This window comes from Rana temporaria, chromosome 3 (genome assembly GCF_905171775.1).
Source record: "Rana temporaria chromosome 3, aRanTem1.1, whole genome shotgun sequence".
NCBI lineage: Eukaryota > Metazoa > Chordata > Amphibia > Anura > Ranidae > Rana > Rana temporaria.
Genome location: NC_053491.1, coordinates 459962636 through 459977310, shown reverse-complemented (window position 1 = coordinate 459977310; position 14675 = coordinate 459962636). Strand labels below are relative to the sequence as shown.

The 14675-nt window shown below is 45.9% G+C and overlaps 1 protein-coding gene across 1 annotated transcript in view; it reads left to right on the top strand.

Annotated features, from left to right (window-relative positions):
- AP4M1 (adaptor related protein complex 4 subunit mu 1) overlaps window positions 1–14675 on the top strand; it is a 69966-nt gene that overhangs the window by 41860 nt on the left and 13431 nt on the right. Inside the window, exons 11-12 of the mRNA XM_040346755.1 lie at window positions 1150–1256; window positions 9952–10043. Coding sequence (XP_040202689.1) covers window positions 1150–1256; window positions 9952–10043 — 199 coding nt within the window. The remainder of the gene's footprint in view (window positions 1–1149; window positions 1257–9951; window positions 10044–14675) is intronic.

Genomic DNA, 14675 nt, shown 5'->3' with positions numbered 1-14675 from the left:
TGGGGGCAGACATGCAGGATCATTTCTGAGCCAGGCTGTACGTGTCTATAGACACACAGCCCGGCACGGCCTCGTACCCCCGCTCACTGGATTTGACTGACAGCAGCGGGAGTCGATGGCTCCCGCTGTTCTCAGCAAAGCCTGTGAGACCAGTAAGAGAGGGAGAGATACAGGAGCCAGGTAAGTGTTGGTGAGGAGGGATGGAGGGAACACACAGGTTTTTTTTTTTAATCTTGGTGATTGTAAACGATCACCTTGTAAAACGGCTCATTTAGTTTAGAATAGAAGTGAGAGGCAAAACATTTGTGTATAGATATAACAGAAAAGTGTATAGGCCCCAAGAGGGCAGTAAGCAGAGTTTTAAGGTGCAAAAAATCAATTATACAAAAAAAAACTACAAATAAGTACAAATACTAATACAATTGGGGCTAAAGATAGCCCAATGGACCGATCTATCCATCTATAGCCCTAATTGTATAAGTAGTTTTATACTGTTTATATATCAATACATTTTGTATAAATTGATTCTTTGATTAAATTATACAAAATGTATTGATATATAAACAGTATAAAACTACTTATACAAAGACATTAAGACATTTTTGGGGGATATTTATTATAGCAAAAAGTTAAAAATCGCTTGTTTTTTTTCAAATTTGTCGCTCTTTTTTTCTTTTATAGTGCAAAGGTGATCAAATACCACCAAACGAAAGCTCTATTGGTGGGGGGAAAAAAGGACGTCAATTGTGTTTGGGTACAACGTTGCATGACCGCTCAATTATCAGTTAAAGCGACGCAGGGCCAAAGTTCTCTGGTCAGGAAGGTGGTAAAATCTTCCGGGGGCTGAAGCGGTTAAGCTGCAAAGGCAACCAGGTGAGGTTGTAAACATGCTGAGATGCTTTGCGACCACACAAATATGACCCCCAGTTCTGTTCAGAGGGTGAATGCGACTCATCCAAGTAAATGCTGGCAGCAGCTCCGGCACCCACCTACTGCAGGAGGTGTTCAGGGGTATGTGCGATGGGATATAAGGAGTAAAAACTGCTGCAGGTATTTTATATCTGTCAGCAGATTTTTCTTTTTGGTACAAGTCACTTTAAGCCTTCAGCCATTTGTTGTAATTGTAACGCTCCAATTCTTCTTACACAGGATACGGGTCGGCAGTGCGGGTGGACAGCTGTCAGTTTCATGAATCTGTAAAGCTGGATGAATTTGAGGTCAGTCGGATCCTGAAAGTCCTTCCTCCTCAGGGAGAGGTGAGTCACACCAATATATTCCATGTTACTGGCCAGGATTCAGAGAGCAATTGCGCCTGCGTAACCATAGTTACGCAGCGCAATTGCTTACTTGCGCCGGCGTAACGAATGCTCCTGATTCAGGAACCTCGTTACGCCGACTGCAGCCTAAGATATGCGTGGCATAAGGCTCTTATGCCCGCATATCTTAGGCTGCATTCTTGCGATGGCCGCTAGGTGGCGTTCCCGTTGTGCTCAGCGTATAGTATGCAAATTGCATACTAACGCCGATTCACAACGTTACGCGAGCCCTGTGTACACAGTTTACGTCGTTTGCGTACGGCGGTTTTCGCGTAAGGCTGCCCCTGCTATTAGCAGGGGCAGCCAATGTTACGTATACCCGTCAGTCCCGCGTCGCGAAATTTGAACTTTACGTAGTTTGCGTAAGTGAATCGTGAATGGCGCTGGACGCCATTCACGTTTACTTTGAAGCAAATGACGTCCTTGCGACGACATTTGCCGCAATGCACGTCGGGAAAGTTTCCCGACGGAGCATGCGCTCTACGCTCGGCGCGGGAGCGCGCCTAATTTAAATGATTCCCGCCCCCGGCGGGATCATTTACATTAGGCGCCCAGATGCCGGGCAAGTTAACACAGCGCCCCCGCAATTTACGGAGCTTCTGCTCCGTGAATCGCGGGCAGCGCAGAAAATTTGCGCGGGCACAGGGCAAAAACGCTGCCCTGTGCCTGCGTAAGAAAGGCGCAGATTCTTACTGAATCTGGGCCAATGTTTTTCCAACTTCATCATTAAAAACGATGTTGCCCACACACCATAGTTTTTGAAAAATGATAAACAAAGCGCGGTCGTACGACGGCACTATAAAGGGGAAGTTTTATTCGCCTTTGGGCTGCTTTTAGCTGATTCCTTGTTAGTAAAAGACGATTCGCGCTTTTTTGTCTGTTACAGCGTGATGAATGTGCTTACTCCATTATGAATGTTAGTTTTATCAGAACGAGCGCTCCCATCTCATAACTTGCTTCTGGGCATGTGCGGGTTTAAAACGTCGTTTTAGCCCACACACGATCATTTTTTACAACCCGAAAAACGATTTTTTTTAAAACAACGTTAAAAAAATGCAGCGTGTTCGAATTTTTCAGAAGCCGAAAAATGATGTGTAGCCCACACACGATCATTTAAAATGACGTCTTTAAAAACGTAGTTTTTTTTTTTCATGCCGAAAAATTATCGTGTGTACGCGGCATGAGACCTAACGAACCATCACTTTCTGCTCGGTCACTTAGGTCAACTGGTCTAGGAGTTATAGCTGAACTCTGGGAATTACAGATAAATATACCTGTGCAGTCGGCTCGGCAAACATTAAATGCTTGTTCACTCTTAAAGCCAGCCATAGACTGGTTGCAGGGCAGAAAAATAAAATCGCTTGATTCCCAATCCCTCCTGAGGAGCTCTTGTGCTCTCCCGGTGGGGAGGAGTGAGGAAAGTCGTTCCTGTCAGAAGAACACACAGGGATTGTTGCTAGCTATAGCCACTGGCAATAATCACATGAAAAATACGATTGATAAACCTGGGTACAATCAGCCGGCCCATACAAGGTTCAAATTTAGGCCAGTCCCTGCTGAACCGGGCGAGATTTGAACCATCTATGGCCGGCTTTAGGGATAAGCTGTAATACTTATAGTGCCTTGAAAAAGTATTCATACCCCTTGAACTTTTCCACATTTTGTCATGTTACCAACACAAAGTGGCACATAATTGTGAAGTGGAAGGAAAACCATACATTTGTTTTGATTTTTTTTTTTTTTTACAAATAAATATGTGAAAAGTGTGGCGTGAATTTGTATCCAGCCCCCTTTACTCTGATACCCCTAACTAGGGTTGTCCCGATACCGATACTAGTATCGGGACCAATACCGAGTATTTGCGCTAGTACTTGTACTCGCGCAAATACTCCCGATGCCTAAATAGAATACTTTTTTTTTTTTTCCGAGTGCAGGTGGAGAGCGGAGCAGAGCAGTCCTCGTATGGTGGAGAGGAGAGCTGCTCAATCCCCCTCCCCTCGCCGCTGCCGACATCTAGTTACTATGCAAGGGGGAACACAACAGCTGTCATTTGCATTTGAATAGCTGGGTGTTCCCCCGCCGCGCCGTCATGTATAGCCCCTCCCCCTTGCCCGGGCACTTTGATACGACTGTCTATCAAAGTTTCTGGGCAAGGGGGAGGGGCTATACATGACAGCACGGCGGGGGGGAACACCCAGCTATTCAAATGCAAATGACAGCTGTTGTGTTCCCCTAGCGCAGGGGTCTCCAAACCCCAGCCCGCTTGTGTGTTCGATCCGGCCCGCCCGCTGTGCTTTTTGATTGGCTGCTGGGACCGCCGATGTCCCGACAACCAGTGACGTCACAGGCGCGGCACCTCCCCTCTTCCCGCCCGCTGTTTGAAATGACAAATCTTCCACGTGTGTAGCAGCGGGCGGGAGTCGGGACTCTGGAATCTAAGAAAAAAAGAAGAGGAGCAAAAGCCGGCTACAGCGAAGGCAAGTGAATGTTGCACAACGCTGATGGGGACATTGCTGTGCTGCGCTGATGGGGACACATGCTTATGGGGACACTTCTGCTGGGGACACTGCTGCTGGGGACACAAGCTGATGGGGACACAAGCTGTGCAGCTGGGGACACTGCTGATGGGGACATTTCTGTTCTGATGGGGACACCGCTGATGAGGACACGGGTGTCCCCATCAGCACAGCAATGTCCCCATCAGCGATGATGGAGACACTGCTGCTGGGGACACTTGCTGCTGGGGACACTTGCTGCTGGGGACATTGCTGTGCAGCTGGGGACACTGCTGATGGGGACATTGCTGTTCTGATGGGGACACCGCTGATGAGGACACGGGTGTCCCCATCAATGGTGTCCCCCATCAGAACAGCAATGTCCCCATCAGCGATGATGGAGACACTGCTGCTGGGGACACTTGCTGCTGGGGACATTGCTGTGCAGCTGGGGACACTGCTGATGGGGACATTGCTGTGCAGCTGGGGACATTGCTGTTCTGATGGTGACATTGCTGTTCTGATGGGGACACCGCTGATGAGGACACAGGTGTCCCCATCAATGGTATCAGCACAGCAATGTCCCCATCAGAGGTGTCCCCATCAGCGATGATGGAGACACTACTGATGGGGACATTTCTGTTCTGATGGGGACATTGCTGGGGACACCGTTGTTTGGCACACTGCTGATGGGGACATTGCTGGGGACACCGTTGTTTGGCACACCGCTGATGGGGACATTTCTGTTCTGATGGGGACACCGTTGTTTGGCACACTGCTGATGGGGACATGGGTGTCCACATCAATGGTGTCCCCATCAGGATAGCAATGTCCCCATCAGCGGTGACCCCATAATCGATGTCCCCATCAGCACAGCAATGTCCCCATCAGAGGTGTCCCCATCAGCGGTTATGGGGACACATGCTGCTGGGGACACTGCTGATGGGGACATTGCTGTGCTGATGGGGACACCGCTGACAGGGACATTGCTGTGCTGATGGGGATGTTTTGCGGTGAACACTGCTGATGGGGACTTTAGGGACATGGCTGAATTTAGGGACATGGCTGAATTTAGAGACATGGCTGAATTTAGAGACATGGCTGAATTTAGGGACATGGCTGAATTAAGGGACGTGGCTGCATTTAAAAAAAAAAGTATCGGTATTCGGTATCGGTGACTACTTGAAAAAAAGTATCGGTACTTGTACTCGGTCCTAAAAAAGTGGTATCGGGACAACCCTACCCCTAACTAAAATCTAGTGAAACCAATTGTCTTCAGGAGTCACCTAATTAGTAAATAGAGTCCGTCTATGTGTAATTTAATCTCAGTAGAAATACAGCTGTTCTGTGAAGCCCTCAGAGGTTTGTTAGAATACTTAAAGAGGTTGTAAAGACAAAAACATTTTCCTCTTAAATTAAAGTCTGACAGTAGCTGATAAGGTAAAAAGTAATGTTTTGCATTATAACTAGTTTGATACCTGTTGAAATCGAGCTGTTCTATTCACCTCCAGCACTCCTCAATCATTATTCTCACTGACTTCCTGGTTTGCGGTGCGCATTCATTCTTGCTACATCACGGCCTAATGGGAACTACAGTTCCCATTAGGCTTGGCCTCCATGCCTGTGAGGTATAAGAGAGCATCTTCATGCAGGGCTGTAGTCATAGGGAGGGGGTGAGCACATTCTGCTTTCCACCATGAAAAACGGCTCAGATGCTGGTGGAAAGCAAGAAGAGGAGAGACAGGAAATGGCATTTTCAAACCTGGATTACTGTATTTTGGAGGTCAAAAGGAAAAACGAGGTAAGTGATATTTAAATGCTCTAGCTTACAGCAATCAATTGATCTAATAAAAAAACGAACCTTTAGTGTTCCTTTAAGTGAATAAACAGCACCATGAAGGCCAAGGAACACACCAGACAGGTCAGGGATAAAGTTGTGGAGAAGATTAAAGCAGGGTTCGGTTATAAAAAAAATATCCCAAGCTTTGAACAGAGCTCTGTTCAATCCATCATCTGAAAATGAAAAGAGAATGGCACAACTGCAAACCTACCAAGATATGGTCGGCCACCTAAACTGACAGGCCGGGCAAGGAGAGCATTTATCAGAGGGGCAGCGAAGAGGCCCATGATAACTCTGGAGGAGCTGCAGAGATCCACAGCTCAGGGGGGAGAATCTGTCCACAGGACAACTATTAGTCGTGTTCTCCACAAATATGGCCCATATGGAAGAGTGGCAAGAAGAAAATCATTGTTGAACAAAAGCCATAAGAAGTCCTATTTGCAGTTTGTGGAGTTTTGTTGGCCATGTGGGGGACACAGCAAACATGTGGAAGAAGGTGCTCTGGTCAGATGAGACCAAAATTAAACTTTTTGGCCTAAAAGAAAAACGCTATGGGCTAGATTCAGGTAGGGGCGCACAATCTAACGGCGGCGCAACTTATCGTATTTACGCTACGCCGCCGCAACTTACAGGAGCAAGTGCAGTATTCACAAAGCACTTGCTCCGTAAGTTGCGGCGGCGTAGCGTTAATGGGGCTGGCGTAAGCGCGCGTAATTCAAATGTGTAAGGGGGGGGGCGTGTTTTATGTTAATGTTTGTTGACCTTTTGTACGAACGGCGCATGCGCCGTCCGTGTACATATCCCAGTGTGCATTGCTCCAAATGACGTCGCAAGGACGTCATTGGTTTCGACTTGAACATAAATTACGTCCAGCCCTATTCGCGAACGACTTACGCAAACAACGTAAAAAATCGAAGCGGGAACGACGTCCATACTTAACATTGAGTGCGCCTCATAGAAGCAGGCACAACGAAAAAGCCTTACGCAAACAACGTAAAAAACGAACGCCGGGCGCACGTACGTTTGTGAATCGGCGTATCTAGGTAATTTGCATACTTTCCGTCGAAAACGACGGAAGCTCCACCTAGCGGCCAGCGTGAGAATGCACCCTAAGATACGACGGCGTAAGAGACTTATGCCAGTCGTATCTTAGGCTAATGTCGGCGTATCTTGCTTTCTGAATACAGAAAGATACGCCGGCGCAGCTTTGAATTTACGCGGCGTATCTATGGATACGCCGGCATAAATCGTTGCTGAATCTAGCCCTATGTGTGGTGGAAAACTAACTCTGCGCACCACCCTGAACACGCCATCCCCACCGTGAAACATGGTGGTGGCAGCATCATATTGTGGGGATTATTTTCTTCAGCAGGGACAGGGAAGCTGGTCAGAGTTGATGGGAAGATGGAAGGAGCCAAATACAGGACAATCTCAGAAGAAAACCTGTTAGGCCCCGTACACACGACAGAGGAACTCGACGTGCTTGGCACGTCGAGTTCCTCGTCTCGTTTTGGGATGAAGCCGCCGAGGAGCTCGGCGGGCCGCCTTCTCCTATAGAACAACGCGGCCAACGAGAAAATAGAGAACATGTTCTCTATTTTCTCGTCGAGCTCCTCGGCGGCTCCATCGAGCCAAAACTGTACAGACGACAGAGATTCTCGGCAGAATCCGGGTTTTGACCGAGTTTCTCGGCGAATTCTGCCGAGAATCTCTGTCGTGTGTACGAGGCCTTAGAGTCTACAAAAGACTTGAGACTGGGGAGGAGGTTCACCTTCCAGCAGGACAACGACCCTAAACATACAGCCAGAGCTACAATGGAATGGTTTAGATAAAAGAATATTCATGTGTTAGAATGGCCCAGTCACAGTCCAGACCTAAATTTAATTTGGAATCTGTGGCAAGACTTGAAAATTGCTGATCCCAGACGCTCTCCATCCAATCTGACAGAGCTTGAGATATTTTGCAAAGAAGAATGGGCAGAAATGTCACTCTCTAGATGTGCAAAGCTGGTAGAGACATCCCCAAAAAGACTTTCAGCTGTAATTGCAGTGAAAGGGGGTTCTACAAAGTATTGACTCCGGGGTGCTTAATAGAAAAACACGCCACACTTTTCACACATTTATTTGTAAAACATTTTGAAAACCATTTATAATTTTCCTTCCACTTCACAATTGTGTGCCACTTTATGTTCATCTATCACATAAAGTACCAATAAAATACATTTAAGTTTTTGGTTGTAACATAACAAAATGTGGAAAATTTCAAGGGGTATGAATACTTTTTCAAGGCACTGTACCTTACTCCTTACTCCAGCAGGCTTTAGGTGCTCCCCCCAACTCTCCAAAGCTCCAGGGTGTGGATGAATTTCTTGTTGGAAAATTCAGTTTGCTTTCCAAATAAAGTTTCATGTCTGCATTTTTATTAAATGTTTAATGGGACAATGAAGATGTTATACAAATGTAAAATGTATAACAAAATCAGTTTGAAAACCATCCACTAGAAATAAACCTGAGCATAAGCCTTCATACCTTGGGGCAGATCCACAAAGATCTGCCCCGGCGCATCGTATCCGAGATACACTACGCCGCCGTACCTTACCTGGCTTTAAATCGAATCCATAAAGAATTTGCGCCGTAAGTTACGGCGGCGTAGTGTATCTCAAGCGGCGTAGCGGCGCGTAATTCAAATCGGCAATTGGGGGCGTGTTTTATTTAAATGAAGCGCGTCCCCACACCGAATGAACTGCGCATGCACACTAAATAAACGCGGGAACGACGGCCATACTTAACATGGCAAGTCTAACTATACGCTGCAAAACACCAGCTTTAACTATACGCCGGAAAAAGCCGACTAGAGACGACGTAAGAGAATGCGGCCGCACGTACGTTCGTGGATCGTCGGAAATAGCCAATTTGCATACTCGACACGGAAAACAACGAGAACTCCACCCAGCGGACGCCGAAGTATTGCATCTAAGATCCGAAGGCGTACGAAGCCATACGCCTGTCGGATCTAACCCTGATGCCGTCGTATCTTCGTTTGAGGATTCAAACCAAAGATACGACGCGGGAAATTTGAAAGTACGCCGCCGTATCAGTAGATACGCCGGCGTACTCGCTCTGTGGATCTGCCCCCTTGTTTTTAATATAGTTTTTAAACAGGACCTGAAATTTGGAAGATGTACCTAAAACAGGAAAGCAGAGGGCAAAGGGCTAGGCATCAGTATTGCCTGTGGTCTCCCTGCAGCTGACTTTTTTCTCCATTACTGACTTCCCATGCTTTGTGTGGAGGTGGCCATCTTGGCAGAGCTTTGCAGCCTTCTGTCTGTGCCCCCCACTCCAGGTGACCGGTGATTGGAAGACTTGGTGGGTTTATGATCAATAAGAAGCAGGAAAGGCGAGAGCAAAAATCCAGAAAATGAATAAAGTGGAAGCAGAGAGATCCTTGCACTACAGATCCTCCAGTACAACTTTCTCTTCAGCAAGGAGAACAGTGAGCATCACAGAAGTGACATCACTAAATCTTACTCCACGTCTCTCTTGTGACTTGCAGTCAGAGCAGCAGAGCCTTTGATGGTCTTCTACAACTATATAGCTATGAGGTCCAGGCTACAGGAGCACCTAGGAACATTTTATACCAGAAAGACACTCGAACTCAAGACAAATGGTAGACTTTTTTAGGGTACTGCTTAGTATTGGTTAATATCTTCTTATGTGCGTTACCTCACTTGCTGCAACTCATATGAATAGTGTAAATCCAGGCTTAAAGGGTCACTAAAGGAAAAATAATTTTTTGCTGAAATGACTGTTTACAGGGTATAGAGACATAAAAGTTAACTGATTCCTTTTAAAAATGATTACAAATAGATAAAAATCAATCATATAATGTGCCTGCAGGTTAGTTTCACTTTTAAACTGGTTTCATGTTCCTGTGAACTAGAGAGACACACAGAACAAAAACAAACAAATCCAGGGCAGTGTTTTGTTTTTAAAATGAATCTGATTGGTTCTGTTAAGTTTTAGACACACAGTAATGACAGCTTAGACCACCGTGAAAAGCTCCCAGTACTGTGGTTATAAGGAAACAGACAACCAGGAAGTGTGGAGATCAGAGCAGAATTACAGCAACTTCAAAGCAAAAACGAACAATCAGGACATGAAACCAGTACTGCAGTAAGGTAAAGGAAGCTATTTAGGTAAAAAAAAACATTTCCTTTAGTGATCCTTTAATCTTGCGTTGTGGGCGGAAGTCTTTGGTTTTATGTTTTTTTCTATAAAATTTTCCTATCTCTTTTCCTCAGCTGACGGTGATGCAGTATCAAATCTCAGACAATCTCAGCACCTCCCTTCCTTTCCACCTGTTCCCCAGTGTGGAGAGAGACCCCGGGAGCAGGTAAGGAGCAAAATTAACAACTTCTTAGCTTCATAAAAAAGGATGTCATCGCACAGGGAGATGAAAAGACAGGTCATTTATGATGCAATGCAATAAACCACTTAAGGACCCCTTCACGCCGATATACGTCGGCAGAATGGCACGGCTGGGCACATCCACGTACCTGTACGTGGCCCTTTAAGCCCAGCCGCGGGGTCGCGCGCGCGACCCGAAGCTCCGTGACCGTGGGACCCGAACGCCGCTGGTGTCCCACGATCAGTTTTCCGGAGCCGAAGAACGGGGAGAGGTGAGCGTAAACACACCTTCCCCATTCTTCACAGTGGCACTGTCATTGATCGTGTGTTCCCTGATATAGGGAAACACAATCAATGAGATCACACGCCCAGGTCCCCTACAGTTAGAAACACATATGAGGTCACACTTAACCCCTTCATTGCCCCCTAGTGGTTAACTCTACAATGAAAATTGTCATTTTCACAGTAAACAATGCATTTTTATAGCACTTTTTGCTGTGAAAATGACAATGGTCCCAAAAATTTGTCAAAATTGTCTGACGTGTCTGCCATAATGTCGCAGTCACGAAAAAAAAAAACGCTGATCAGCACCATTAGTAGTAAAAAAATAATTATTAATAAAAATGCGATAAAACTATCCCCTATTTTGTAAATGCTATACATTTTGCACAAACCAATCGATAAACGCTTATTGTGATTTTTTTTTTAACCAAAAATAGGTAGAAGTATACGTGTCGGCCTAAACTGAGGAAAAATATGTTTTTTATATATTTTTGGGGGATATTTATTAGAGCAAAAAGTAAAAAATAGATTTTTTTTTCAAAATTGTCGCTCTATTTTTGTTTATAGCGCAAAAAATAAAAACTGCAGAGGCGATCAAATACCACCAAAAGAAAGCTCTAATTGTGGGAAAAAAAGGACGCCAATTCTGTTTGGGAGCCACGTCGCACAACTGCGCAATTGTCAATTAAATCAACGCAGTGCCGAATCGCAAAAAGGGGCCTGGTCCTTAACCTGCATAATGGTCCGGGTCTTAAGTGGTTAAAGTGGAGTTCCAGCTTCTTTGGTTTTAACCGGTTCCTGACCGGCTCACACAGATATACTGCGGCAGAATGGCTACCCTGGGTGAAACCCCGAACGGGTATGTCCTTATCTTTTTTCGGCCACCAGAGGGTGTGCCCGCTGCAGATGGCCACGGGCCACGCGCATTTGCGTGCACGAGCGCCAGCACGCCGATTTGTGTGTGTAAACACAAAAATCTTTGCGCTGTCAGGGAAGAGGAAACATATCGTTTGTTCCTACTAAGTAGGAAAAACAATGTCTCCTCTCCCAGTCACTACCATCCCTACACAGTTAGAAAACGCTGAGGGAACACGCAGTTAACCCCTTGATCACCCCCTAGAGTTAACCCCTTCCTTGCCAGTGACATTTACACAGTAATTAGTGCATTTTTATAGCACTGATCGCTGTATAAATGTGAATGTGTCTGATCTGTCCGCAATACCGCTAAAAATCGCAGATCACCACTATTACTAGTAAAAAAATAATAATAAAAATGCCATAAATCTTTCCCATAGTTTGTAGACACAATAACTTTTGCGCAAACCAATCAATATAAGATTGTTGTTTTCTTAGCAAAAATTAAAAAAATATTGTTCTTTTTTTGTTTATAGCGCAAAAAATAAAAACCGCCGAAAGTTCTATTTGTGGGAAAAAAAAAACGCAAATTTTGTTTGGGTACAACGTCGCACAACCGCGTGATTGTCAGTTAAAGCGACGCAGTGCTGAATTGTAAAAAGTGCTCTGGTCAGAAAGGGGGTAAAAAATCTTCTGGGGCTGAAGTGGTTAAAAAAACACACCTCTGATGGTTTCAACTCATCCTATACATAACAGACTTATTAATAAATGTAAAGTTTTTCTAATTAATTTTCTTTGTTAAAAACTAACTTTGCTCTCCTCAGCAAGCACATTCCCATCTTCAGTGTGGGCATCTGAAGCCCAGTAGTTTCTTTTCCGGGATACGGCGCTGCTGGCTACCCAGCATGCTACAAGCGGATGCCCACTGACTCCTGGGATCGATGATACTCGTATCCTAGGAGCCAATGCACAGGTGATCCATTGTGGTGCATTTATGTGCTTCAATCACTTAAGGACCAGAAGGTTTTACCCCCTTAAAGACCAGGCCGCTTTTTTTGCGATACGGCACTGCATTACTTTAACCGACAATTGCGCGGCCGTGAGACACTGCACCCAAACAAAATTTACGTCCTTTTTTTCCCACAAATAGAGCTTTCTTTTGGTGGTATTTGATCACCTCTTCGGTTTTTATTTTTTTGCGCTATAAACAAAAAAATAGTGACACTTTTGAAAAAAAATATTTACTTTTTGCTATAATACAAAAAATAAATCTAAAATTCTTCATCGGTTTAGGCCAATACGTATTCTTCTACATATTTGTGGTAAAACAAATACCAATAAGCGTATATTGATTGGTTTGCATAAAAGTTATAGCGTTTACAAAATAAGGGATAGATTTAGGGACTTTTTTTTTTTATTGTTTTTACTAGAAATTGCGGCGATCAGCAATTTTTAGTGGGACTGCGACATTGCGGTGGACAAATCTGACCCTAAGGCTCCATTCACACCTCCGCGACAACGGCGTATTTTGCCGCGAGTGTGAAACTTTTTTTTTTTTTTCAAATTCTTCCCATTGCTGTCAATGGGAGAACGCCAATGTCGCCTGAAAAAAAGGGTCCGGGACTTTTTTTCAGGCAACAGGCGTACGGCGTCTATGAGATGTGAACCATCTCCATAGACAGCAATGGGAATTCTCCCCTCTAGCGGCACAAGCGTTGGGCGTTTTGTCGCATAGATGTGAATGGAGCCTAAGTGACACTTTTTGGGACCAGTGACACCAATACAGTAATCAGTGCTAAAAAAATGCAGTGATCACTGTATAAATGACACTGGCAGGGAAGGGGTTAACACCAGGGGCGATCATCCTATGCATTAAGGTGAAAAAAGACCTTGCAGTGTCCGACCCCCCAGCCCCTTATTTTACTTACCTGAGCCCTGAATTTCCGTGGGCGTGTCCCCGCCGTCCTTCTCTCCGCCGAGTCCCGACTTTAATTGGATAGATTGATAGCAGCGCAGCTATTGACTCCCGCTGCTGTTAATCAAATCCAATGATGTGGGCATGGGGGGCGGGGCCATACACTCAGCGTCTATGGGCGCCGAGTGTATGACTCAGGAGCGCACCCGCAAGGTAACCCCCACGGGAGAGAGCTTCCCAGAGGGGGGGTTATCTAATGCGGGAAGGAGCCGCCGTGGGACCCCAGAACAGGAGGATCGGGGCCACTCTGTGCAAAACTAACTGCACTTTATGTATGTCCTAGGGTGGTGCTTTCTAACTGTGTGGGGGATGGACTGACAGGGTGTACACAAAGATTGCTGTTCCTGATTACAGACAATCTCTCTGTACTCACCTGTCAGAATGGGGATCTGCCTTGTTTACATAGGCAGATCCTCGTTCTGCATCTCTGTGGAGCGATCACGGGTGACTGGTGAACATCGCGGCTGCCGGATCAGCGCATTGGCGGCGCAAGCCCGCAGTATCTATTACACACAACGATGTACGGATATGCCGTTTCGGGTTATAGAGCCGCCCTGCGGCAGTATATCTGAGGCGGGCAGTCCTTAACCACAAGTAGTTAAGGCACGTGTTAACATGAGTTGCATTGAGGCAGCCCATTCATTATGAATGGGCAGCCAATGTACCACAATAGAAGTACACAATCTTTTTTTTTTTTTTTTTTTTAATGCAGCGCACCACAACACATAGTATAGCCACTGTGGTGCTTTGGACTCTACTGGACAATGGGTTGGGGTGTCAACCGCAATGAACAGCGCAGCACTAAATTGCAGATGCATTACCATGCAACGTGCATTTTAGCATGTATTGTTAGAAAGCACAAATGTAAATGGTCTCTTAGGCCTCGTACACACGACGGGACATGTCCGATGAAAACGGTCCGCGGACCGTTTTCATCGGACATGTCCGCTGGCTGATTTTGGTCTGATGGCTGTACACACCATCAGACCAAATTTCCCACGGACAGCGAACGCGGTGACGTGGCCGCGCCGTCGCCGCGACAATGACGTGGCGACGTGCGCGACCCTGGAAGGTCAATGCTTCCACGCATGCGTCGAATCACTTCGACGCATGCGAGGGCTTTCGGCCAAGCGGACATGTCCGGTGAGTCGTACAGACGACCGAACATGTCCGACGGACAGGATTCCAGCGGACATGTTTCTTAGCATGCTAAGAAACATTTGTCCGCTGAAAACCTGTCCGATCCGCCGGAAAATTGTCCGGTCGGCCGTACAGACGACCGAACATGTCCGCGGAAACTGGTCCGACGGCCCAGTTTCAGCAGACATGTTCGGTCGTGTGTACGAGGCCTGAGATATTTCAGGTATTTTTCTGGATTTCTATATCACCATATTGTATACATTCCCAGTTCATACCAGTCATTGTCCTAAAAGAGCTTGTCCTTATATAATTTCCACAGCAATACACGCTCCTAGCCCAGTTTGTGTAAATGCCAAATAACCTGAC